The 23,833-nt window shown below is 53.4% G+C and overlaps 1 protein-coding gene across 1 annotated transcript in view; it reads right to left on the bottom strand.

The window, feature by feature from the left end:
* The window catches only part of KSR2 (kinase suppressor of ras 2), a 79,134-nt gene that overhangs the window by 18,494 nt on the left and 36,807 nt on the right, over nt 1–23,833 (bottom strand). The window contains exons 8-14 of the mRNA XM_061370524.1: nt 21,753–21,820; nt 20,146–20,264; nt 17,595–17,763; nt 14,635–14,676; nt 14,244–14,310; nt 11,979–12,027; nt 10,928–11,295 (exon numbers count right to left, since the gene is read on the bottom strand). Coding sequence (XP_061226508.1) covers nt 10,928–11,295; nt 11,979–12,027; nt 14,244–14,310; nt 14,635–14,676; nt 17,595–17,763; nt 20,146–20,264; nt 21,753–21,820 — 882 coding nt within the window. The remainder of the gene's footprint in view (nt 1–10,927; nt 11,296–11,978; nt 12,028–14,243; nt 14,311–14,634; nt 14,677–17,594; nt 17,764–20,145; nt 20,265–21,752; nt 21,821–23,833) is intronic.

Here is a 23,833-nt window from a genome sequence, read left to right as displayed (position 1 = left end):
ACCCTTGGGTTTCTGCAACTGGGATTAAAGGGCACAAAACAACGACAAATATTCATTCTCTTTTCACCACCTTCAAAGTATCCAGGGGTTTTGTACTAATCTGCTCCACAAACCTGCAAAGCTCCAAGCTCTGCAGTGCAACAGGCGTTCTGCACCTCCCATGACCTGCCTGTGCACAAAGGAGTTCCCCCAGCCCTCCTGCTCCCCATCCAATGCTTGTTTCCCTCCAGAGAAAACCATTACAGAAAGTGGCTTGTGGTCTGCATTAGTCACGAATCAACATCGCACATGCAATGAATAGAGCAGAACTGGGCTTGATTTCAGCCCTGAAGTGAGTTAAGATCAGCTGTTTTCCTGGAAAAAGGTTGTTTAAGAGAAAAACCCTTCAATTCCTGCCCATCTGCGCTGCTGCGATAACCCCAGGAGCAGAGCCTGCAGCCCTTTTCGGATGAGATTCCCATCTCTCCACTTCATTTACTGAGGGGTTGCATTAAAGGAGGCAGCGGATGCACTCTGGCACAAGGACAGCAGCCACTGCTCAGACCCAGGGTGGTGGCAGCAGCACACGGTGAAGCACGGTGGGCATGGGACATGCCAGCACTGCTCCTCACCACCCCAAAGCAGCCCAGGTGCCTCGCACCTCCTCTCCATGAATAACTCCTCCGTATCAATCCAAATAGCGACCGGTATGTGAAGCGTTTTCTTGCCAGATAAGGAGCTGCCAATGCAGAGATAAAGCCCTGTCGATACCTATTATGTAGCACCTGAGCCCATTCAACCACCACCTGCGGAACCTTTTCATGGCAGAGCTCAACAATTTCACTGCTTCTCGTTCCCCGTCTGCCGTCAATCGCTCCCCATTGGGGCAGGAGCAGCAGGCACAAAGCGCCGCTCCGGGGCACGCACATCATCTTCTGCCTTCCCACTTCAAGAGGTCTATGCCGAACCGTGGCATTGAGGTACCCATCCGGTTGCGAGCAAGCAGGGCTGTGGATCACAAGGCCAGGAACTGCCTACACTTGACACCAGAAACAAAGGCAGGCGATTTGCATCTTCAGATGGATCAAGGCTTATTCACCACTCAAGTACGTATTCAGAGATAAATACCTGTCTTCTCCTCCTAAACCTCTCCATCCCAGCCATCAGCAGAGCATGACGCGTGCCCTGGTACCACGTGGTGACCAAACACCACCCAGAGCTGAGAACAGCCCCACTGGGTGGCTTGGGAAGATGCAAAGGTCCTTCCCGTGGTCCCAAGCATCCAGGAGTGCACCTCAACCCATGGCACAACCTCAACCCCAGGACAATCCCAGCCCCATCCCGCTGCAGATGCGACTCTCTATTCAAAATGAGTTTTTGAAGTGTTCAGCCAAGCAAGCCAAATCCCAAATTGCTTTATAAACACTCTGCATTTCACCAACGTGGGCTGAAGACATCAGCAACGGGAGCAAAGCCAAAGCGACTTGAACGGGAGCAATTTGGGAGGGATGAGTGAGGAAGAGCTGGAGCACTGCCTTTTGCTGTGAAATCCTATTTGATGTGAAAACAACTTCATCCCTCCTTCATCCATTGGGGGTTTCTTCCCCCTCATCAATAGTGATGATCATCATCTCTACACTGACTATCACCTCTATAGGGTTGAAGACCTCAGCCTGGCTCAGAAGCAGAGCAGAGCTCATGATACAGCGCTCGCACGCAGGTCACGATGCCATTACTTCCCAGTGTTTTGTGCTTTTCTTGCCTCTGCCCAGCCATCCACATAAATGCCCATTAAATTAAATAGGCTCATTTGAACACCCCAAAGTGATGCTAGTCCCCAGAAAGCTCATTACTTGCTAGTATGTTGATTTATGGGCAACCAGCTCAGATACCATGGTGATAGCCGGCAGGCTGCACCCAGGGGAGACACACAAAGAGTGAGAGTGGGAATTCATAATAAGTGCTTTAATATCAAACTACCTCTGCTAGCAGGTTACATCTGTGCTGCAGGAAAGACAAGCGCAAAGGGGGGAGCCGCTCGGATGCTTCCACGCTCCACAGCAGTTTACTGACTTCCAGGGTTTCATGGAGAAGGAAATCTCTGGGGAATACTAAGATACATCCACAGCAACCAGAGCTGGGCCTTGTTTGATTTAGCTTGAGCAGAACCAGCCACAGCAGAGAGGGGAGGAATGAGTTCTGCCCGTGCCCGAGTTGTCTCAGAACTCCTTCCACCCAGCAGCTTGGTTTTCCTCCATCACCAACATCTGGCAATGTTTTGCAACCAGACAGCCACCAAATGGGAACTGAAACCAGCAGCAAAGGGAGAGGTTTGGGTTAATTTTATCCCTCGGCTTCTTTTTCCTCCAAATCAATAAGAAATATCGCAGTGCCATCAGCCAGCTCACGTTTCCCAAGCCCTCTGCATCTAAATGCCACTCCAGGACAGTGGGGACAGGCGCTGGGACAACGAGAGTCACACTGACATGAGCTGCGATGAGTTTGTTAGGTCTCTGTCCAAAGAGAAAGCTGGCATGCATCAGACTCACACCTATACATGCATACATATATATGTACACACACACATATATATATTGCTCCCTGATTAAGAGCTTGGTGGGTGGAAGGCTTGGCTGGTTCATGGCCAGCTATTCGCAGTGGGATGCTATCAGCACCCAGTGTTGTCGGTGCCCCCAGCTCTACTGCGGGGTATTCAGGACTGGTTTCACTGGTATTCAAACCACCACCAAAACCTGCAGGTGAAGTGAAGCAGCGCTTCCCTGAACCACACATAGCCAGCACGGAAACACTTCAGCCCCAGGACTACAACTTTCCTTCCATTTCCCTCCTCTTCTCTGCACCCACTGGCAAGCAGGGAGATACCTTCCCCTCTGCTCCGCTCCCATCACTTCCAACAACAGCAACCTGTGGTTTCCTTCCTCCCCAGATCCCTGGGAGCACCATCCATCCATGCTGGTGGAAAGCAGCAGCCAAGAGCTTCATGGCAGCGAAGCACCAGGAAATGCTGGACCAGAAGCCTGCAGACCTGATGCTGAGCATCAGCATCACTGAAGTTCAGCTCCTCTGAGTGGAAATACTTCTCCCATGAAACTCCACGTCCAAGCTGACCCCTTACACAAGTCTCCCAAAACAACCCCAACGGGGAGGCAGGAATTCATTACCTGCCACATAAAGCAAAGCCCAGGTCCCCAACCCAGCCCCAGCTCCCACTTTGCATGGAAGAGCCTCTGTAGGGCAAAATGAATGTGGGGACATAGAAAAACCCTGGTGAGATGATGCTCAGGACGCTCCCCTCTCTCCCTCCCTTTGTCTCCAGCCCATGGAAGCACTGTCCTTTGATGGATATTACTTAGGCAGCACATTTGAGCTCCCAGCAGCTGGCACATGAGATAACTACAGCCAAAGCCTCCAAACCACAAGGGCTGGAGGAGGAGGAGGAGGAGGAGGAGGAAGGGGGGGGGGGGGGATCAGCCTCCCCCAAAAGTAGCTCCAATTCCATCGTCGCTTCGGGGAAAAAAAAGAACCCAAGTTATTTAGAAAAAGCCATCTCCATGCATTTTTATTTGGAGGAGATGGTGTCAGAGACGAGCTCCTCCACAGCTGCAGGGGAAGAGCTGCGAGACAGGTGAATGCAAAGCAGGCGCCGGCCCCGGCGGCTTAGCTAGAGCCCTGACTGCAAACAAGTCATCCGGAGACACTCACTGCTTCAGGTGGTACTCACTGCCTTTGGAAAGGGCTGGGTGGGTCTATGGGGATGTGTGAAGATGCTTGGACCTCTCCTTGCCTTTGAAGGAGCCTAATATATTCCCAGTGCCCTGACCCTCCCGCTGCTTTGAGTGTGAGGAGGGAAAAGATGCTTCTTTTGAAGAGAGGGAAGAAATGAGTCTTTTGATGGAGATGGCTGCTTGACTAGAGCCCAACTCTGCTTTGCAATGGTAATAATGATTGTTATTAATAAAAACTTAATAATGCTGTCACAGGAGGGATCTAATTCCCTCCTCTTTGGCTAGGCAGGAGGATACCAGCACACAGGTTCCCCACCACCACCAAACAGCCCTGCCTGGCTCCAAAGAGGATCCCTGGCATTGAGGATGCTCCAGGAAAATAAGGATTTGTGCTGAGATATCACTCAATAGCAAAGGGAAGAAATGGCACGAGCAGAAAGGGTTTGTGGGACCATCTCTCAGCAGGACACTTAATCACAGGCTTTCCCTTAAACACCCGCTTAAATCCCTTCCTTCCCAGTGAAGTGTGAGTCCCGTTGCCTTAAGTACATTCCTCACAAAGTCACAGCCAAAATAATACCATTTCCATGGCACTTTGAAACACTTCTGAGACAAAAAGGAGAGCATCCCCCCCTCGAGCATCCTCTGCACAGAGGAGCACATTAAGGTGCTGCTAATGCAGCCACCGGTGGGGATTTGATGCTGCAGAGGGTAAGAACAGCTCAGCCAGCACCGAAGCAGCCAGCTCTTACTTCCACATCAAACACCCTTGCAGAGGATCAAGCTGCTGCCTTTCCCCATCCCTAGCACCCTCTTTGCTTGGGATATTTCGGTCTCCTCAGCAGCCCATCCCACCCTGGAACGCTGTCTCCAGGCGGAAGATAAATACTTGCTTAATGTACATATTAATACACCTATCGACTTTGCTGTTGTCAGTCGTCATCAGGATTTATCCAGCCTGATGGCCTCTTATTGATTGCGAAGGAGTGTATTCCCACGGGTCAATCAATTCTGATCCAGCCTGTGGCATGAAGTCAATACCTATTTATTATATGATCTACGAGCTCCATTATTTAACTGCTAGGAAAGGGGAAACACAGCAAAAGTAAGGAGGGAAAACAACTGAGAGCCAAGCCGGGAAGTGATGCTTTGGCTCCAAAAGTGGTTGCTTTAACATGGGGAGGGTTAGAGGAGGCAGGACCTGCTCCCAGAATATACCCATGAGTGGGGAGAGAAGGACCAGAGCTGAAAGACATCTTAGATACCCTCAGATGCATTGCTGGGAAAGCAATGCAGCAGCACCGTGCCTCAGTTTCCCTCCTGTTGAGCAGGATTTCGAGCTCCTGTTTAACTTCCCAGGTGTGACAGAAGGCTGACAGGTTGTACCTTGAGATTGGTGGGTTGCAGTGAGGAGAAAAGGGTAATTTGGTGTTCATCAATGCCCAATTGGTCAATGTGACTCCCTGGAGAGAACAACGGGCTGGCTGCAGGCAGCACGCACTGGCTTGAGCAGCTCATCCTGGCCCCGGGGAGCACCCATAGGGGATAAACCAAGCAGCCCCAATCTGTTCCACCTGAAGAGCAATGATTTACAACACTTCCCCTTTGCTTCCTTTTAAACACCCACTCAGCCCTCAGCTCCCTGAGTATCCAGATTTACAAGCCCCAAATCCCTTACAGCCAAGCTGGGACACTGGAAATGCCAGGGAGAGGCTTGGAAGAGCCGAGTGTTTAAAGCTGAGCTGTGTCCAGAGATTCCCTGTGTCCACAGCAAACAAGGCCCAGGAACGGGAGAGCATTCCCTGCAGGGAGCTGGGTTTGTTCCTCCCAACAGCAGAATCAGACGTTTGATATTGCCAAAAGCCAGCATAGAAATGCATTATAAATCAAAACATAGCCCTGCGTTTAGTCCATTTGGTGCAAGGAACTTATCCAGTAAGATACAGCCACAGTGTCTGGGATATTCTTCCCATCTTGCTCCCACACCTTCCCTATTAATTCACGACAGGTAACGCGTTCCCTGGTATTGAAGCCAGTTTGCTTTGCCAGGGAGGAAAAAAGCAAACTCTCCTTTCATCTTCAGTATCTCACATAAGAGCTTCCCCCCCTAAGCAGCTCCAGGGGAGGGTTTGGGAGATGCTCCCGCTCCAGCAGAAACCCTCCAGGTTTCTCTGCTGAAAGGCACCTTCAACAAATTCCTTCTCTTTATATGGCCTGCCATGGTCAGGCTTAATTCCTAATGTTCTCCTTGGGCTTCATGGCACGTTAGAGCAGGGACATAAATCATCACGGATCACCAGCAGCCATCCGGTTGGCTCATGGTCCTGCTTTAAACCCGGGGCTGCTCTGGCATCACGCTGTGATGAGAGGGGCCAAAACCCTGCCCGGGGCACCTCGGGGAGCAAATCCCAGGTTCCTGGTGCCACATTGGAGCTTTTAGCTAAAAACCAAGTAATCTCCTTAGGAAAGCTGCACCAAATCCCCCCACGCACGGCAGCAAGAGCTCAAGGCACAAAGGCTCCGGCTCAAACCTCCTCTCTCCTGCCTTTGGGACCTGTGGGCCTGCTTGCAAACACCATTGCCATCCAGCAAGAGCCATCAGTGCCTCTCCAGAAAGCTGCTGATGCCCCCTGTGTTCATTACAGCCCCAGTGAGACCCAGGGGGCCTGACAAGGATCAATAAGCATGAAAATCCCCACTTTTTTTGCTTTTTTTCCGCAGAAGGAACACCCAGAATCCTAAAATCTGCTCTTTTCTGCAACCCATTACCCTCGTGGGTGGCTCGAGCCATTGCAACAGCATTAGAGCACTGTTCGACTTTGTCTTCTGAGGGACCTCCTGGGTGGCTGAGGCTTTACCACCCTCCCCACACCACCACAGGCGGAGGCTGGGATTGGGAACACCAAGGAGCTGATGTAAGGAGCTTACCCAGGGCTTTGTCCCATTGAACACCAGCAAACACAAGTTGTCATTTCCCTGCACGCAGCGAACACGGCGCTTTTCCAGTCCTTTCATCTCCACTGGCCCCAGGACTTGGATGCTGCGCTGTGCTATCCATTATGCAGCACTCCAAGCAGCACCAAGATCACATTCACTCTTGCTCAAGACTAATTAAGATGAATGTTAACTGTCTCCAGCACTCATTACCCAAGAGGGAATCTATTAGTGGCTCTGATGGAAGCGCTCTTTGGAGTAACCACGTCCCGTTGCCCAAAGATGCTCCATTTCTCCCTTTCTCTTCTGACCTGGACCCTTGCAGGAAGAGGCACCTCAAGAATCATTGACTCATAGAGAATGGTTTGTGTTGGAAGGGACCTTAAAGCTCATCCAGCTCCAACCCCTGCCATGGGCAGGGACACCTTGCACTCCACCTCCAGCTTTCCTGCAGCCCCTTTAGGCACTGGAGCTGCTCTAAGGTCTCCCCTTCAGGAGCCTTCTCTTCTCCAGGCTGCCCCAGCCCAGCTCTCTCAGCCTGGGGCAGGGTCAGGGGCAGGACCTTGCACTTGGCCTTGTTGAACCTCATGAAGTTCCCATGCTCCCACCTCTCCAGCCTGTCCAGGTCCCTCTGGATGGCCCCCATCCCCTGGGCATGTCAACTGCAGTACAGAGCTTGGTGTCACCTGCAGATGCTGCCCTCAATGATTATACCATTGATGAGCATATTAAGCCATACTGGTCCCTGTCATCTGGCCAGACCAATGGTTAATGCAGAGGAAAACCAGAGCATTAACCCAGCACATCCTGCTGCCGCCTCAGTTTCCCCCCCCCGCCCCCCAGCTGTGGACTGTGGTGTTTGGAGGGGGAAATTTCTTTCCTCTAATGCGATGCTCCATGAATATCACAGCAAACAGGAAGGAAAGCGTAGGGATGTAGGCAAAAATAAACTGGTCTATAAATAACCCCCCTCCGGCAGCGCCGGGCAGCACGGCGTGGTAGAGCCCCTTCCAGGGATGGGCAGCTGCTTCCCGCATGCCACAGGGATACAGAGATTTCTTTAACAGCTATGAGAAACTGCTGTTCTTGGTGGAAAAACAGCCTCGAGCACCCACTTCTGAGCACCCACAGGAAAAGGAGCCTCTCTTTTGCACAGAGCCAATTCGGGGCCAGGGATGTGCGTAGGGAGGAGCAGGCAAGGAAATTCAGACATCCAGGATTAGTGTCTAATTAGCCCCATCATGGAGCTGGGATTGGTTTTAACCACTCCAAACAAGGCTTGGTTTAAAGTTATTCCCATAAATCCCCTTTATTGGTGGGTTTGGAAGTATTGGAAGCTGCTCTAAGGTCTCCCCTGAGCCTCCTCTTCTCCGGGCTAAACAAGCCCAACTTAAGCCCAACTGACCGCGTGGTAGAATAGTTAAGGTTGGAAAGGACCTTAAGATCACCCAGTCCCAACCCCATGCCATGGGCAGGGACACCTCACACTAAACCATCTCACCCAAGGCTCTGTCCAACCTGGCCTTGAACACCGCCAGGGATGGAGCATTCACAACCTCCCTGGGCAACCCATTCCAGTGCCTCACCACCCTAACAGGAAAGAATTTCCTCATTATATCCAATCTAACTTCCCCTGTTTCAGTTTTAGCCCATCCCCTTTGTCCTATCACTACAGTTCCTAATGAAGAGTCCCTCCCCAGCATCCCTGTAGGCTCCTTTCAGATACTGGAAGGCTGCTATGAGGTCTCCACGCAGCCTTCTCTTCTCCAGGCTGAACAGCCCCAACTTTCTCAGCCTGATCATCAGAGATGTCCCCAAAAGCCCCCAGAAATATCCAACCAAGGATAGATCCGACAGAGACTGCGGGTACAAGGGCAAGGGAGCATCCCTGCACTGTCAGCCTGGGAACGGAAGGGATGCTTTGCCCTGACAGCCTCAGAAGTGGCTGCTGGTGCAGCACCATCAGAACAGACCCCAATAGAAAGCCTCAAAGAGGAATAAGTTGTGGCTGGAAGTGACCTCCAGGCTAAGGGATGTGCACTCATGGCTTCCCATTCCCTGAGACTGAGCTGAGCCCCCTTCCAGCATTCCCCTCATCATTCCTGTATCCTCATGGCCAGCCCAGCATCAGACACGATCGCACCCCACAGCTCCCAGCAGGAGAAAACCAGCCAGGTTTCCTGTTGCGATGCAATAGTTGTGGTGATGTTGATTCAGCCTTCGAAGAACATGGATAAAAGCAGGTTCCTGGTTGTAGGCAAAGAGCAGGCGAGGCTCGGAGATGCTGTGAGCACAGGTTATATTTAGGGCAATCCAATAAATCTCTGTTTTGACCTTAAATAAAGGACTGAGTGCAGCTGGGAAGAGAATGAAGGCGAGCGGTACGCTTCGCAGCCCTCATATTAATGCATCAAGCTACGGATTTATTTTGTCAGGCTGTCAAAAGCGGCACCTTTACGGGTTTATATAAAGAGGCATTAGAATAGAAAACACTTTGTAGCTAAAAAACCCCATTAAAATAAAGAGTATATTGCCCAGGTTTTGCTACTGAATAGGATTGAAAAGCAAATAGGGGCTGCAAAGGGATGGAGAAGCTGCGTTCTCCTGCGTGTAGGGGCTGCGGCGCAGTGTAGCGCATGGATGGGGTGTCTGACGCATCCATCAATACAGGTGTTTGCACCCTTTCCAAACAGCTTTTGGCCTAAGCTAGCTAATGGATGGGGAGCTGAAACGCTGCTGCATTGTCACAGATGACTGGGTTTTGGTCCAAAATGAAAAGCTGATTTTTCTCCAGGTCCCAGGTGGGAACAACCAGCCCCTGTTTGGAGCCAGCCTGTCCCAGGAGGACACAATTCCAGAGCCAAACGCTGCCCATGAGCCCACCAGAGCAGAGAGCAAGTGATGGGCACTGGGAGCCACAGATCTGGGTTGAAACCCTTTGCTGTTGAGCAAGGAGGGAGCAGAGGAAAGCTCCCACCCCAGTACCCACAAAGCCTCCTTATATGGGATAAGGTGCTGCTTTCAAGGGGACATTAGGGGTGGATGATGCAATATTTCATTGCTGATGGCTGGTGGAAACGTTGCTGTTTCAGTGCACGGCTTTGGAAACACTGCCAGGAGGAGGCTGGAAAATCAACCTCACCTTGGGGAAGCTCCTCCAAGGGAAGGTAACCCATGGTGGGATGCAAAGCAGCACCCAGTTCAAACCCTGCTGCTGAATACACAGTCCAGAGGTGAGGGAAATAGCTGAATACTCAGAAATAAAGGTATTTCACATGAAAACAGCTCCTCCAGGAGCAGCTGCAGTCTCCCTGCCTCAGGGCCAGGGGGGACTTTTGGTTGCCCACCCGTTGACTGACCATGGAGATTCTCAGTGCTGTTTCCAACAACAGACACATGGGAATTCATTGAGAGCCAGACAGCTCTGGAGGGGGTTGAGATGGTTTGGAAGACCCCAAATCCCAGCTTGCTCCCAACCAGCTGAAAGAAGCCCCCTCCTGCAGCCTCATCCCCTTGATGCGATGTCCCTGAGCATCACCAGCACCCAGGCAGCAGCTCTTCAACTCCCTTGTCTCCCTCCCCTGGCCCCATCCCAAACTCACTCCTATTAGTCCCATACCCAGTTTGGGTGTAATAGAGACAACAGCTTCGGCAAAGGGAGGAAATGCTTCAGGAGACCATAACTTATCTCCCACCTCCTTGGAAGCGAGGAGACCCTGTGGATGGGCTCCAGACCTGTGAAGGATGAGCCCTCCTTGCAAGCACTTGGTTTTCCCATCCCTGCTGCCCTTCTGGCTGCTTTACAGACCCTTGGTCCTAACCCTCACACCATGCTGAGCCTACAGACACCCAAGTTATTGCTGCTTTATGCAATTAGAGGCTTTCTCACACTCAAGCATGGTCCAGACCCACCACCACCCAACCAAGGCATTGTGACAGAAGAGCCCCAACCAGTACCGAAACTGCCGATCCCACCAGGTTACATCCCTCCCGATTCAAACAAATCATTCCTGTCCCTAATTAAAACAAACCATTCCTGTCTCAAGCTCCATTTGTACAGAGATAAATCTGCCTGGACACACTTGGGTGGGTTTTCTCTCTGCTTCGAAGCATAGATCACAGCAGATGAAGAGCATCCCTTTGCTAGGGCAGGAGGGGCATGGCCACTCTTGGTGTACCATCTGCTATCACCAGGTGTCACCTGGTTAAGGGTGTTTTGGGAGGGAGAAACAACCCCATCCACACATGAGATGCGAGCTGGGGCTTACCTGGTGATGATGGCGAGGTGAGGGGGGCTCATGCAGGCTCCCATGAAGAGCACCACGTTCTCGTGCCGGGTCTGCCGGTATGCCATCACCTCCCTCTTGAAGGCCTTGAGCTGGTCCTCGTTGTCCCGCTCGATGTCGATGAGGCGGATGGCCACCTCCCCGTGCCAGCGGCCGTGGAAGACCTGCCCGAAGCGGCCCTTGCCGATGAGCTCTCCGATCTCGAGCTGCTCGAAGGGGATGTCCCACTCCTGCAGGAAGATGCTGGTCTGGCTGGCCTTGCGCGGGAAGTTGCGCGCGGAGAGCAGCGAGAGGTTCATCTCTTCGAAGTCATCCTCCGACTCCTGCGTCTCCTCGGGGCCCTCTTCGTTCTGCCATGGGGAGAAGGGAGCGCGATAGAAACTGAACCCATGCAAGATACATGGGCAAGACCCCACTGAGCCTCCTACTGCTTGTTCAGACCCAGGGAAACCAGGCAGGTCCCTTCCAAAGGGAACCGGGGGGCAGAAACCCACATTTACAGGGAGTCATTTATCTACTCCAGGGTTAAATGTAAGAGTGGGACACACCAGAGAGCTTAATTCATTCATCTGAAAGCAGTGCTTCATCCTACCATGGCCAAGCTGTGCTCTGCTAATACAACTGCTCCCCCCTGGCACCCCTGGTCCGCACAGAAGGCACCCCATGATGGGTATGACTTCTCCCTTCATATTTCCCCTTAACATTCCCCTTGTTTTTTCCCCTATATCTGTTTTCTACAGGAATTAAAGCACCCGTTAAACGCTGCATCCCCATCCTCACCCCCCGCTCCTTCCCTGTATCTCATAAACGTTCATTGGATTCTAGACCTGAGGGCAGACACGAAGCCCATGAGGGTCTCGCTTCATGGGGTGGGCACACGGATGCCTGGGCAGGGCCAGGCCTTGGCCATTAATTCAATCATCAGCAATTTCCCTGCACAGATGTTCAGCTTCTCTGTCTGCTGTGAAATGTGCCCCAAGACATGTATAAAATAAAGGTCTGCTAAGCACAGGAGCAGGTCCTGCTGTCTCACCTCCGAGGTGGGCTCCACTTCAATTTGAAGCAATGGGTTTCCTTCCAGGCTGTTAAAAGGATGATTGCATTAGTGAGAACACAGATAGGTGGGGAGCACACGTGGGCATCAAGTCCTGCTTCCCACAGCATCACCGCACTGGGTCTAAAGGGATCTGGGAGGAGAAGAACCAGGCTCACTGCTCATATAGGGGAGCAGCCCCTTCCAACCCACACCCCAGATGCCTCCAAGCCCAAGGACAGCTCTGGGTGCTCACATGGGAGCAGGGAGGATAACAGGGATGAGCAATATTCATTACTGCATTCATTCATATAGGATGTAAGAGCACCCACATTCATTGGGTTTCCCAGCTCCCTGGGCCAGGGCTCCTCTTCTTCACTTCCCCAGCACCAGGGTCTCACCATGCCCAACAGTTAACAGGGAATTAGGGGAATTCTGTTGGGAAGATCAGCGGGAGCAGCTTGGGGGGGTTTGAGTATAATACAGGATATTATAACCTGTTATGATCAATAACATAAATAACAGCATCCCTTCCCAGAAAGAGCAAGGATCACAGGAAAGGCTGAGCACTGAGCAGCCCTGTGCATCCTATCCCATTCAACAGCCACTAAGGAGCTATAAACCCCAGGATGGATGCACAAAAGGAGTCAACTCTGTTATTTTAATCCATATGGATGCAGGCGGCTTCTGCCCATCACGATGCATGGGCGGCTGCAGGAGCAGCAGCTCCCTCCTCCTGCCTGCTCTTTAACCCAGGCACGAATACCTGTCTCCTGAGTATCAGAAGCAGAGGCTGGTGTTTAACCCAGCCAAGGCCAGGGTAAGCTCGGTGCCTCTGTTCTGACCATCCCATGGTTCTGTGATTTGCAGTGGGGTGAGCAAGAAGGGAATCACTGATTTGATAAAATGAAAGCTGTTTTCCCATAAAATCCTGCCAGCTCTACACCAAATACCTTGCAATAAACACCCCAAAGGCCCCAAAAGGCTTTGAATTCACCACGTTGCCATTAACTCCCCAGCTACCAGCAGTGACAGAGGCCCCATCCCCATTGCATCCCCCAGAGGTGGGGTCCACTGGATCCCTAGCAGTCGCCAGTGCAGTTTGGAGAGGGTGGGGAAGCCAGCCACAAACCACATCATAAACCCAGAGCAAAACCCTGTCTGTTAAACTGCTGGCTTGGAATAGCCTTCCAAAAGAGCATTTCTCTAAAGGATCAGCAAGCAACAGTGAACCGAAACGTGGGGCACAGACATGAGGACTTTGGTGAGTGCTGGGATCAGCAGAGCAGCTCAGACTTGACCTGCCAGGGAGAGCAATGAGATACTGCATTGCTGAGCTAACTACAGTGCAAAGTTTATTGGACTTGAAACCACCACAGGCAGGGCTGCAAGAACCATCCTTATTAAAACTGTTTGAAAGACCCAGGTTCCCTGCTTATAACTTATCATAGAGTCATGAACGGTTTGTGTTGAAGGGACCTTAAAGCTCCTCCAGTTCCAACCCCTGCCACGGGCAGGGACCCCTTCCACTGGAGCAGCTTGCTCCAAGCCCCTGTGTCCAACCTGGCCTTGAGCACTGCCAGGGATGGGGCAGCCACAGCTTCTCTGGGCACCCTGTGCCAGCGCCTCAGCACCCTCACAGGGAAGAGCTTCTGCCTAAGAGCTCAGCTCAGTCTCCCCTCGGGCAGGTTCAAGCCATTCCCCTTGGCCTGTCCCTACAGGCCCTTGTCCCAAGCCCCTCTCCAGGTTTCCTGCAGCCCCTTTAGGCACTGGAGCTGCTCTAAGGTCTCCCCTTCAGGAGCCTTCTCTTCCCCAGGCTGCCCCAGCCCAGCTCTCTCAGCCTGGCTGCAGAGCAGAGCTGCTCCAGCCCTCGCAGCATCCCCATGGCCTCCTCTGCACTCGCTCCAGCAGACCCATGTTTAGTAAGATTCATCCCTTGGGCTTTGTCTTCTCAGACCAAAAGTCATTTCTATTCCTGATGGTGAAGCTCCGGACACATGCATTGCTGTGCTCATCAATCAGTGCCCTGCCCTTCCCTTTCAGCCTTTCTCCTCTGTGAGACACGAGCCAGAGCTGTGAGCTGGGTTAGGGCACAGGAGCATCCCTGACCACCCACCCCGACTGCCCAAAAGGCATCCCTGAGCCCAGTCTGGACCTGCAGAGCCAGGGGAGCACCCATGGGTGCCTGGAGGAGGCGTGGAGCAAAGGGTGCTCTGCATGGGGAGGGGAAGGTGATGCTAAAGCAAGAGGAAGGGAGGCACTCACATGGGGTTGGAGTTGACGGGGTGCAGGATCACCTGCGGTGCTCGGGTCGGTGTCTCAGGCACCACATCTGGGGAGGAGAGAGCAGAATAAGAGCAGGTTGAAGGCATCAGGAGCCCTTTCAGTGCTAAAAACCTCCCTACAAGCTTGGAATGGTCTGGCTTGGAAGGGTCCTTAAAGCTCATCTAAAGGGACCTCAAAGCTCATCCTTAGGTCCAATTTAGTTACCCTCTTCGCTATAGCTGGGTGTAACTCAGGGCCATCCAGCCCTGCATTAATGTAGTGGTTTGGGGGAGAAATCCAACCCCCTGCACTCATCCAGGGGTTAGGAGAGCCAGCCATGCACCAACCCTCCCAAGGGATAGCTCAGCACCCTGTCTTCGAAGAGACTTACCTGGGAAGATGAACTGCTGCTTGTACTTGTAGTAATGGGAAGCTGGAAAAGAGAGAAGGGGAGTTAAACACCCTAGCATGCAGAGGCAGGCGTTGGAGAGGCTCCAACCTGCACCATGGAACACCAGCCCTAGGTCCGGGTCCCCTCCATCCCCATCTCTCTGGAGGATGCAACCAAGATGGCACACAGGGTGCCAAATCAAGACCTGGTTCCCATCCAGCCTTCAGGAACCACTTGGCATCATGGAGACAGTGAAAGGGTGCTCAGGCATTGAGCCCAGGGCAGAGCTGCAGGCACCGTCCCTGCAAGCGTTCACACCCCATGGAGATGAGGCCTCAGTGCCATGGGGCAGTGGTGGCCTTGGCAGTGCTAGGAAGGGTTGGACTGGATGATTGCAAAGCTCTTTTCCAACGCAGCTGATTCCGCCCACTTCTGCCCCATTTAGCCCATCTAACTGTGCATTTTGTGTGCATTTCTGCCATGCTGTGGAGCAGCGACCTTCCTGCCTGCTCCTCGTGCACTGGATGGTCCCCTGGGGACCACTGCCCAAAGCCAGTGCTGCAGGAGGGCTCTGGGCACTGGTACCCTCTCCATCATCTCCCTACCACCAGTAGGCAAAGCCCAACAGCTGATTTGACTCCTGCAGGCAGGTCATGGGTATGAAGCAAGGCAGAGATGCTGAGGCCACCAGGGGTTGGCACCAGCTCAGAAGGCAGCTTCTCCTTAAGCTTCAAGGCCCCAAAAGCTGTTCCTCAGCTTCAAGACCCTGGAGTGACCCCAGCCCTACAGCAGGACCCCTGAGCCGGGATCAAAGGAGACTCGAAGGTAATCCTGGCAGAAGGAGGTCACCTTTTTTGCACTTTCCAAGCTCAAATCCTAATCCCCAAGATGCCTGTTTTGATGAGGTGAGCCATGGAGAGCATAGAATCATAGAATAGTTTGGGTTGGAAAGCACCTTAAGATCATCCAGTTCCAACCCCCCTGCCATGGGCAGGGACACCTCACACTAAACCATGGCACCCAAGGCCTCATCCAACCTGGCCTTGAACGCTGCCAGGGATGGAGCATTCACAGCCTCCCTGGACAACCCATTCCAGTGCCTCATCACCCTAACAGGAAAGAATTTCCTCCTTATATCCAATCTAAACTTCCCCTGTTTAAGTTTTAACCCATTACCCCTTGTCCTATCACTACAGTCCCTAATGAAGAGTCCATCTCCAGCATCCCTATAGGCCCCCTTCAGATACTGGAAGGCTGCTATGAGGTCTCCATGCAGCCTTCTCTTCTCCAGGCTGAACAGCCCCACCTCTCTCAGCCGATCTTCATATGGGAGCATCCTGCAAGGGGAGATGAAAGCAGCAACTCCTGCTTCGTGTCACACCAGGTCCCGTTGGCCACAGGGCTCTGCTCACCACAGGCATGGAAGCAGGGAGCAGTGACCCCACTGAGCTGCTGGGGTCTGATCCTGCCCTGCTCCATTCCTGATGGCTGGACAAGGAGCTCCTGATGCTGTGGCAGTGGTGGCAGTGACAGCACATCCATAAGGAGATGCTGCTGCCCACTATGGGGGCTGCTTCTGTGCTTTGTGCTTTAAACAACATGAAATAACACCTCAGACGACCTGCAGGGAGGGGTCTGCTCCACAAGTGATGCACGATGGGGCCAACAGATGCTGGATCCTGTCTCTTCCCCCAGACCCAGGCAGGGTCCAGGGCTTGGGGATGTGAAACACTGCAAGCCTGGCTATCACACTGGGAAGACATCAGGATGCTTCTGCTCTGGCTGGAGCACCATGAACCCGGTTAAACTGGCACAGAACCCTTTTGGCAGGCATTCTGTAGAGTTCTCCCAGCACTTGGAGGTGCCTGACTTTGGGAGCAGTCAGGTTCAACTGCTCCTTGGGTTGCTCAGTGCTTCCTCACAGCTCCTCCACTGTCTTCCTCGTGCTCCTCCAGCATCCCAGGCACTCCAGAGACCTGTGCGCAGCTGCAGCCTCTCCAGGTATGTGCTGTTTGCCTTCCTGCTGGACCAGTTTGTCATCCTCTGAGGTTTAGGGATGCAGGACCCTCCCTGCTACTGCCCCATCAACAGACACAGACCAAACAGGGGTCACCAGGCATGACTGCTTCAGCATCTGGAGACGGGTCAGGGCCATGGCTCCCCTCCTCACCCCTCACCAGGCCCTTTCTGGGAAGGGCTGGAGGGGCAGATGGGTGGATGAGGACACCAGAGACACCCAGCACTGCTAGGAGTGATGCTGAGACATTCCCTCCAGGAAGGGACCTTCCCTGGAGCAGCAGCACTGCGCCAAGGACAACCCAAAGACAGCAATGCTGGATCAGCCTCTGGCACATCCTCAGGATACAGGAGCTGTTTTATCCATTTGATGGAGCTCCTGTGTCCTGCTATTGCCTCTTCCACCATTCCTGAAGAGACTGAGCTGCCCGAACAGATGGGTCCCAGGTACCCACACAGGAGTTGGTGGAACAAGCTATATCAGATACCCTCAGCATCAGCTACTCCCCACTATCACCCCACACACACTGCCACAAGCCTGTCACCCCAAAGACACAGCGAAACCAACTCAAGTTACCCTTGTAGAGGGGCAAGACCTTGTTTCCCTTTTGCCTTTGAGTCAATATAGGGGCACACACTTTCATGCCTGGAAAGGTTTCTGTAGCCTCGAGCACATCAGGCTCGAGGCTACAGAGAGGCTGTGATGGCTCCATCCTTGGAGGTTTCAAGACCAAACTGCATCAAGCCTCCATCTCTGACCCTGCTCGAAGCAGGAGGTTTGACTAAAGACTCCCAAGCTCCTTCCCAACCTGAATGATCCTAAACTCATCTCTGCTGCTCATCTCTGCTCCCAGCTTTCCCCCATCCCTGGTTAAGTCCAGAACAGGCACGAGCCGGCCCAGACCCTCATCCCAGGAGCAGATGCCGAGGGGAGGACACGGTACCTGGCAAGTTGAACTGCTTCTGCTGGCGCGGGCACTGCGGGGACGGGTGCAGGGGGGACGGAGGGGTCGCACTGGGTGGCAGCGGTGGGGCTGGTGAGGAGGGTGTGGAGGAGGTGGTGGACGAGGGGTTGCTGCTGGAGTCTGGCTGGTAGGGCACCGGGATGTGGTCCTGCAGGACACGGGGAAGGAGAGAAGAGAGGGGTCAGTGGGAGCAGCGCACGCCGAGGTGCTCCAGTGCGGAGGACCTGGGTGATGAGTGAGGGCTATGCAGGTCATCCCAGTCCCCTGTTTCCAAAAGCCCTAGAAAACAACCAGAGCCACAGCCTGGCCTTTTCCAAAGCTGTATTCACAGTGTGCACCAGAAACAGGGCTCCTTTGCCAGCCCTTCCCTGCTGCGCACCCACACTGAGGGCTCCCCAACGCTGCTGGCTGGGGATGGCCACCACATCCCTGCGCTTGGTCCCTAAAGGCATCAAGGAGCCGGTAGCTTCAGCTGACCTCCTTCAAGCCGAGTACCCAGTGCCTTGCTCAGAGCACTGAGGCAGAGCTGAGAGGATCAGCCAGCACATCCCAAGCCACCACTTGCCCTTCATCAACCCTTCCTCATCAAGGCAAGGATGGCAGCTTCAGGTGTGCACCTGCAGGCTCACTGTGATGGGTGAGAAAGGACCAGCGGGAAGCAAACAGAGAGCAGAACCCACCTGGGTATCTTAGATCTGCGAAAGGAAAACTGAGGCCACGTTTCTCATCCCCTTGCTGCCCAATGAGACATTTGATGGGGTCTGACCTTCAGTAGCACTGAGCACTCCCACCTCCCAACCCATAGCAAGAGCCCTCCAAGGCTAGAAAACCTGCTCCAGCCTCCCCCAGACTGATTCATTTTCGATGAGCTGGGCTTTCCAGGAAACCCACATTTATTTCACATAGCCCATGCTGACACACAGGAGGATCGTGGGCAGATAGATCATTCTTTAACCCAATGCTGAAGGCCACTAAACAATCAGACGTCAATGGTATTCACTGAGAATGGAGTATCTCTAAGGAAATGCTTTCAGAAACATCAAAGTAAGAAGTGGACCTTGTTGCATAAAGCGTGTTCATAGAGGAGACTGTAACCAGAATGGGAGTGCTCAGGTTAAAACCAAATGTAAGTACATATATATGATGTTGAGCATCATCACGCTCTGGCTAGAGGAAAGCTAAGGTGAAAGGACTGCGTGACGGAGGCAGGAGAAAGAGGGCTGATGCCCTTCGCACCCAAAGCCTTTAGCAGAGCTGAGTCACTTCCCTGCTGCCCCCTCATAAATGAAACAAATCACTGGAAGGACAGGCACTAAGAGGGAAAATGCAGCTCTATTTCTTGTGAATACCTGCAGCAGCTCTTCAGCCTCAAAAAGCCATTTGCACCACCCCATCACAGCAACAACAGAGCAGATCATTACTCATACCCTAAGGATGTCCTAGGAGATTTAGGTTTATAAACTGCATCCTTAGAGCATCACCTGGTACCCAGCCTGCGCTGAGAGCCAGAGGATGCTGAGGAGCTGGGGATGCTGCCAGGCTGTGGGAAGCCAGGGTTTTCACATCCTCTTCCCCATCACAACAAGGATTTCCCTTGTTTTGAGTGCTTCCAGCCTGCAAACTCCTCACCCTGCTCTGCCTCCAGCTGCCCATTGAGAATCTCCCACTGAAGGCAAAAGAACCCACGCCAGGTCTGTTGTTATCAATGCAAGGCAGGAGCAAGCCTGGTGCATGCTCAGGTCCAGCTTTGCCACGGACACAATCAAATTCTGGGCTTCTTTTATTTGTAACAATAAATCTGTCACTTATGGAAGTCTCAGGTGGTGGCAGAGGCCTCAAACCACCCCAAAATCAGCTTAGATCTGGAGGCTGAGAGGCCACAATGCAGCAAGAGCAATGGGGGACAGGGTATATTGAAAGTGCTGATCCCATTTGATATTGAAAGGAAATAACCTCAGCAGATGCAATCCACACTGGGAAACCCAAAGGAAACCCTCACGGCTCATCCTGCCTCCACACCAAGCACACCCTTGCTTTGCTCCTTGAATGAGCATGGTCCATGGGATTATTCTTTAAGGACCCAAGCAGGTTTCTAGGCAGCACCGACCCATACACTGGCACCCACATCAGCCCCATAGCAGTGGATGCGCATGGAGACCCCTACAAAGCCTGGTCCTGGCAGATGGCTATGGGGCTGGAAGATGCCCCATCCTGGAGACAACCCATCAGTTCCCTCCCGCCCCAACCACAAGGTCAGGGCACGGTCCCTTTTGCTCTTAAATTCCTCCCTTTAGGAATTACTCTGCAAGCTGTGCTCCCACCCAGCAAACGGGATTGATGTTCCCAAAGGATGGGAAACCTGCATGCAAGGAGCATCTCTATTGTGAAATAGGGTGGCAAAGCCTGAGCTGGGCTGCTCAGATCGTCCCCTGTCTGCAGGAGCAGCATCTGCATGCACAGAACCACCAAAAGCTGCAGGTATTTGGGCACCCCGGGGCTGGCCACGGCCAGGGGGGTGCTGGGGGCTCACCTTGTTGAGTTTGTTGGTTTTGGGGAGCGTTTGGCTGACGTGCAGGTCCGAGAACCGGGGGGGTTTGCGCAAGGGGTTGTTGATATCGCAGGGCACCGACTCTGTCCGGACTAACCTTGCTGCATTGAGAAGGGAGAGAGGGGAGAAGGGGATGGAGAGGAGGGGGAGAGAGATGGAGACACATCAGAGCTCCAAAGGGGCACGTTGGGGTTACCCTGTGCTTGCAAACTGCTATTGGATCGCTCTCCAAAGCAAGCCCCAGCAGCACCTCCGGCTGCTGAGGATGAGCCCCAGGACCAGCCTTTGGGCTCCCCCCTGCACCCAGGGTACAACCAAACCCCACCAGGACATGGGGGGCTTAAAGCCCCTGGTGTCAGGATGCAAACTGCACCCTTCTCCCCCTCTAAGGGGGTGCAAATCAGGAGGCTCAGCACCTGCCATAGCCACCCTGTCCTGAAGAGCATCGGGAGGAGGCACCATCCTCTTCCTCGCTGCAGTTCATTGGGATGAGGGGAAGGAGACGGTTCAGAGCATCCTGCTCTCAGCAGGGAGATTCTGGTGGGGGGGAAAGCCAGCCTCCAGCTTGGGGGACTCAGGAAGGGGCTGGCTGCAAGGCATTATATTTAAGAGCTTGTTTTGGTGGGGGCCATTTCACTGATGCTGAGGCCACCCCAAAGCCACGCTGCTCCTTGCTCTCATGCTAAAACACACAGTGGGCATCTCTGCCCCTTGCAGCACTGCAGGCTGTAATTCCTGCCCATCCCAGCATGTAGGATGCTGCTTTCCCTGCCTCCTGGCCAGGGTTTGCAGCGGCTCAGAGCATGACATGGGGGTCTTCAACCTAAATCTGCCACAAGCAAGGGCATGGGCGCCGGAGCGGAGGCTGCAAAATCGCCCCTCTCTGAGCCACAGCATCCCCACTCGCCCTGCGAGGCGCCACCAGCGCAATGCACCTCCCCATAATGAAACCAAGGAGCACGTTTGTGGTGGTGTTGAACACAGAGCAGCAGCCTTAAGAGCTCAGAATTGAAGGCAATGGAAAGCGGAAGCGTTTCCCTTAGGTGGTCACAGTCCTTTGGCCGCTGGGGAGCCCGAAATCTGGAAGGAAAGAGGTGGGAAGCGGCGCCCGTCGTCCTGCTGCAAAGTTCTCCCTCCTCCGCGGGGTTAGGACGGGCTCTCGGGGAGAAGAGCGGGGTAAAGCAGCTCCAAAAGCACCGCGAGCATCCGCAGGGCCACATCCCCGTGGCGGGGACCCCCATGCACCGAGATGCCGCGTCCGCCCTAAGCTCTGAACGGTAGCGAAAGGCTAAAACCTGTTGCACTTACCCCGTGCGGTGGGGAATCTGAAAAGAAAAGGAGGCAGGGGAAGGGTGGGTGGAAGTGGTTTGCAATGCAAATCTGCCTCGCCCCGCACGGCTCGTCTCCCTACAAGCGGAAAAAACGGGGTGGGTAACGTCTCCACGGAGAGCCCCGAGCGCTTCGGGAGCCTCCGGCACAGCAAGGAGCAGGCTCCCGAATCGCCCGGGGGGGGGGCTGGGGCTGTCGGTTGGGATGTTCGACCCGCTGGCAGCGTCCACGGAGGCAGAAGGAAGAAGGAAGGTCCTTACCTCCGCGGTGGATGATCAGCAGGTGACACGGAGGGGCCTCTTTGGTGCATTTGTTGTGGCACTTGAGCCTGGTGGGGAGCAGAGGAAAAGGTGTGAGGAGAGGGGGATCAAGGAGCATCACGGGATGCAGATGGAGCAGGGAGCATCGCTGCGGATCAAGGACCATTTCTGCACCCCGGAAGGTGACTGGGTGCTGTGCACAACCCATGGGCAAACCTTGCCAGATGCCTGCAGCTTGCCCTCAGGAATAACCATTATTCCCAAGCACGTTCCTAGGATGCAGGCACAGGGGTAAGAAGTGGTCCAGGGTGCAAACCCTGATGCATCAAGGGGGTTGGCTGGGAGGATGCAGAGGCAAATGAGAGCCATGACAAGTGCATCAGTCCCGATGGAGGGATTGAGGAGCCCCCAAACCTGGGGTGCTGCTCAGCTCCAGGGGCACCAGGCACCCAGCACCCAGCTTGAGGATGCTCAATATTGTTCACTTGTGCCAGGCTTGGCTGAAAGAACAGGAGCAGAGAGCTGAGCTCTGGGGAAAGCCCTGACCACCATCCACTAACACTGCTTTCTGCTTAATTAAATACAGGGGCAGCAGAGGGGAAGGAAGAGACTGCCCTGGCCCCTTTGGCTCCCAGTGAATCCCTGCCATTGTGCCCTCCTCTCCTCGCTTTAATACCAGGACATTCAACAACGACAGCATTTATGACCAGGTTGGATATTCTGCAGGAGTCTATGGAGGTCTTCACCCCTGGGTCATGCATAGAGGCATGAGCAGGCTCCTGCCTCTCCCAAACCTGCCTTAATAAGGGATGGAAAAGAGTCTCCAGCTCCTGCTCTACCCCAGTGAAGGGGAGGGGGCCACAGGGGAAGAGGCAAAAAGGAGGCAAGGATTGAAAAAAACAAGGGTAAAGGATGAAAAAAGACTGCAGCTCCAAGTCAATGAGCTGGGTAATGAAAATTCAGGAACTGTGCATGTTAGCTTTTATTACAGAACCATTCCTAGAGGGAAAGGCAGAGATTAATTTGCTATTGGAGCCTTGGGGGGGGTTGGGGTCTGTTTGTTTGCTTTACCTGCTTGTTTCCCTCCTGTTCCTAGGGAAAGCTGGGGAACCTGAGTACTCCCCGTTCCCTCTAACTTCTTACAACCAGGGAACTGATTTCCTTCTTTCCTGAGTGACTGCAGGCAGCAGGATCAACACAGAGCCAGAGCATCACAGGGGCAGGTCCTGCATCCCTCCTGCATGGGGACCAGCCCTGGGCAGGCAGAGCAGGCAGGCAGCAAAGCCTCCAGTTGCTTGAGCATTGAACGCAATAGGAATCCTCACTTTAATATCTATGTATTTGATAATATCACTTCCAGAAAGCCACCGTCAGCTGCAGAGTAATGGGGCATTACTTATCCACATTTTAATCCCAATTTGCTAATTCATCAGCATTTAATCAATGGCAACAGCGATCGTTATCACTTCATAGCTCCAGCTAACTCAGTTACTCACGGTCAATCAGCTTATTCCCGGCACTCATCCCTAGGAAAGGCAATCCTGTCTCCAGAAGCAGCTTTGCTAAGTGCTGATGGCTGCATGATACCGTGTAAGAGCTGGGCTCTGCCAGGTTGGGATTTAAAGCAGTAGAAGTGGCCTTTGTGCCCCACTCTTTACCCATCCCTATCTAATTTCATAGCCAGCACAGCCTCTCTCTATTCCTTTATTGTTGTTTGGGGTGGGTTGGCTCCTTGGTGCCATGACATTGCCAGGAAACAGAGGCCCCCAAGCCTTTTGCTGCTGCAAAAAACAGAGGATACAGCCCCAGGTTGTGGGATGTGGATGAAACCCATCTGATGCCCATCTACCCTTGATGCTCTCGACTGAGCTGCTCTCAGCCCCTGGTCCAACACATCCCTCCCATTCTCTCCCGTAGATAACTTCACAGGTAACCCAATAACATGAGTGTCTAAAGCCAGGCCAAGGATGGAGGTGAGCGGGGAGGCTGTCAGGATCCTACACGGAGCTCTGGAGCTGAGGTCTGGTCCCCAAGGACCCCGCTCCCATTCCCTGCATACAATCTCAGCACCGTTTTAGGGT

This window comes from Neopsephotus bourkii, unplaced genomic scaffold (assembly GCF_033783945.1).
Source record: "Neopsephotus bourkii isolate Nb327-2 ecotype Australia unplaced genomic scaffold, CSIRO-AGI_Nbou_v1 NB_1542, whole genome shotgun sequence".
Taxonomy (NCBI): Eukaryota; Metazoa; Chordata; class Aves; order Psittaciformes; family Psittacidae; genus Neopsephotus; species Neopsephotus bourkii.
Note: the sequence above shows the minus strand (reverse complement) of the source record. Positions and strands in the feature narration are given on the sequence as shown.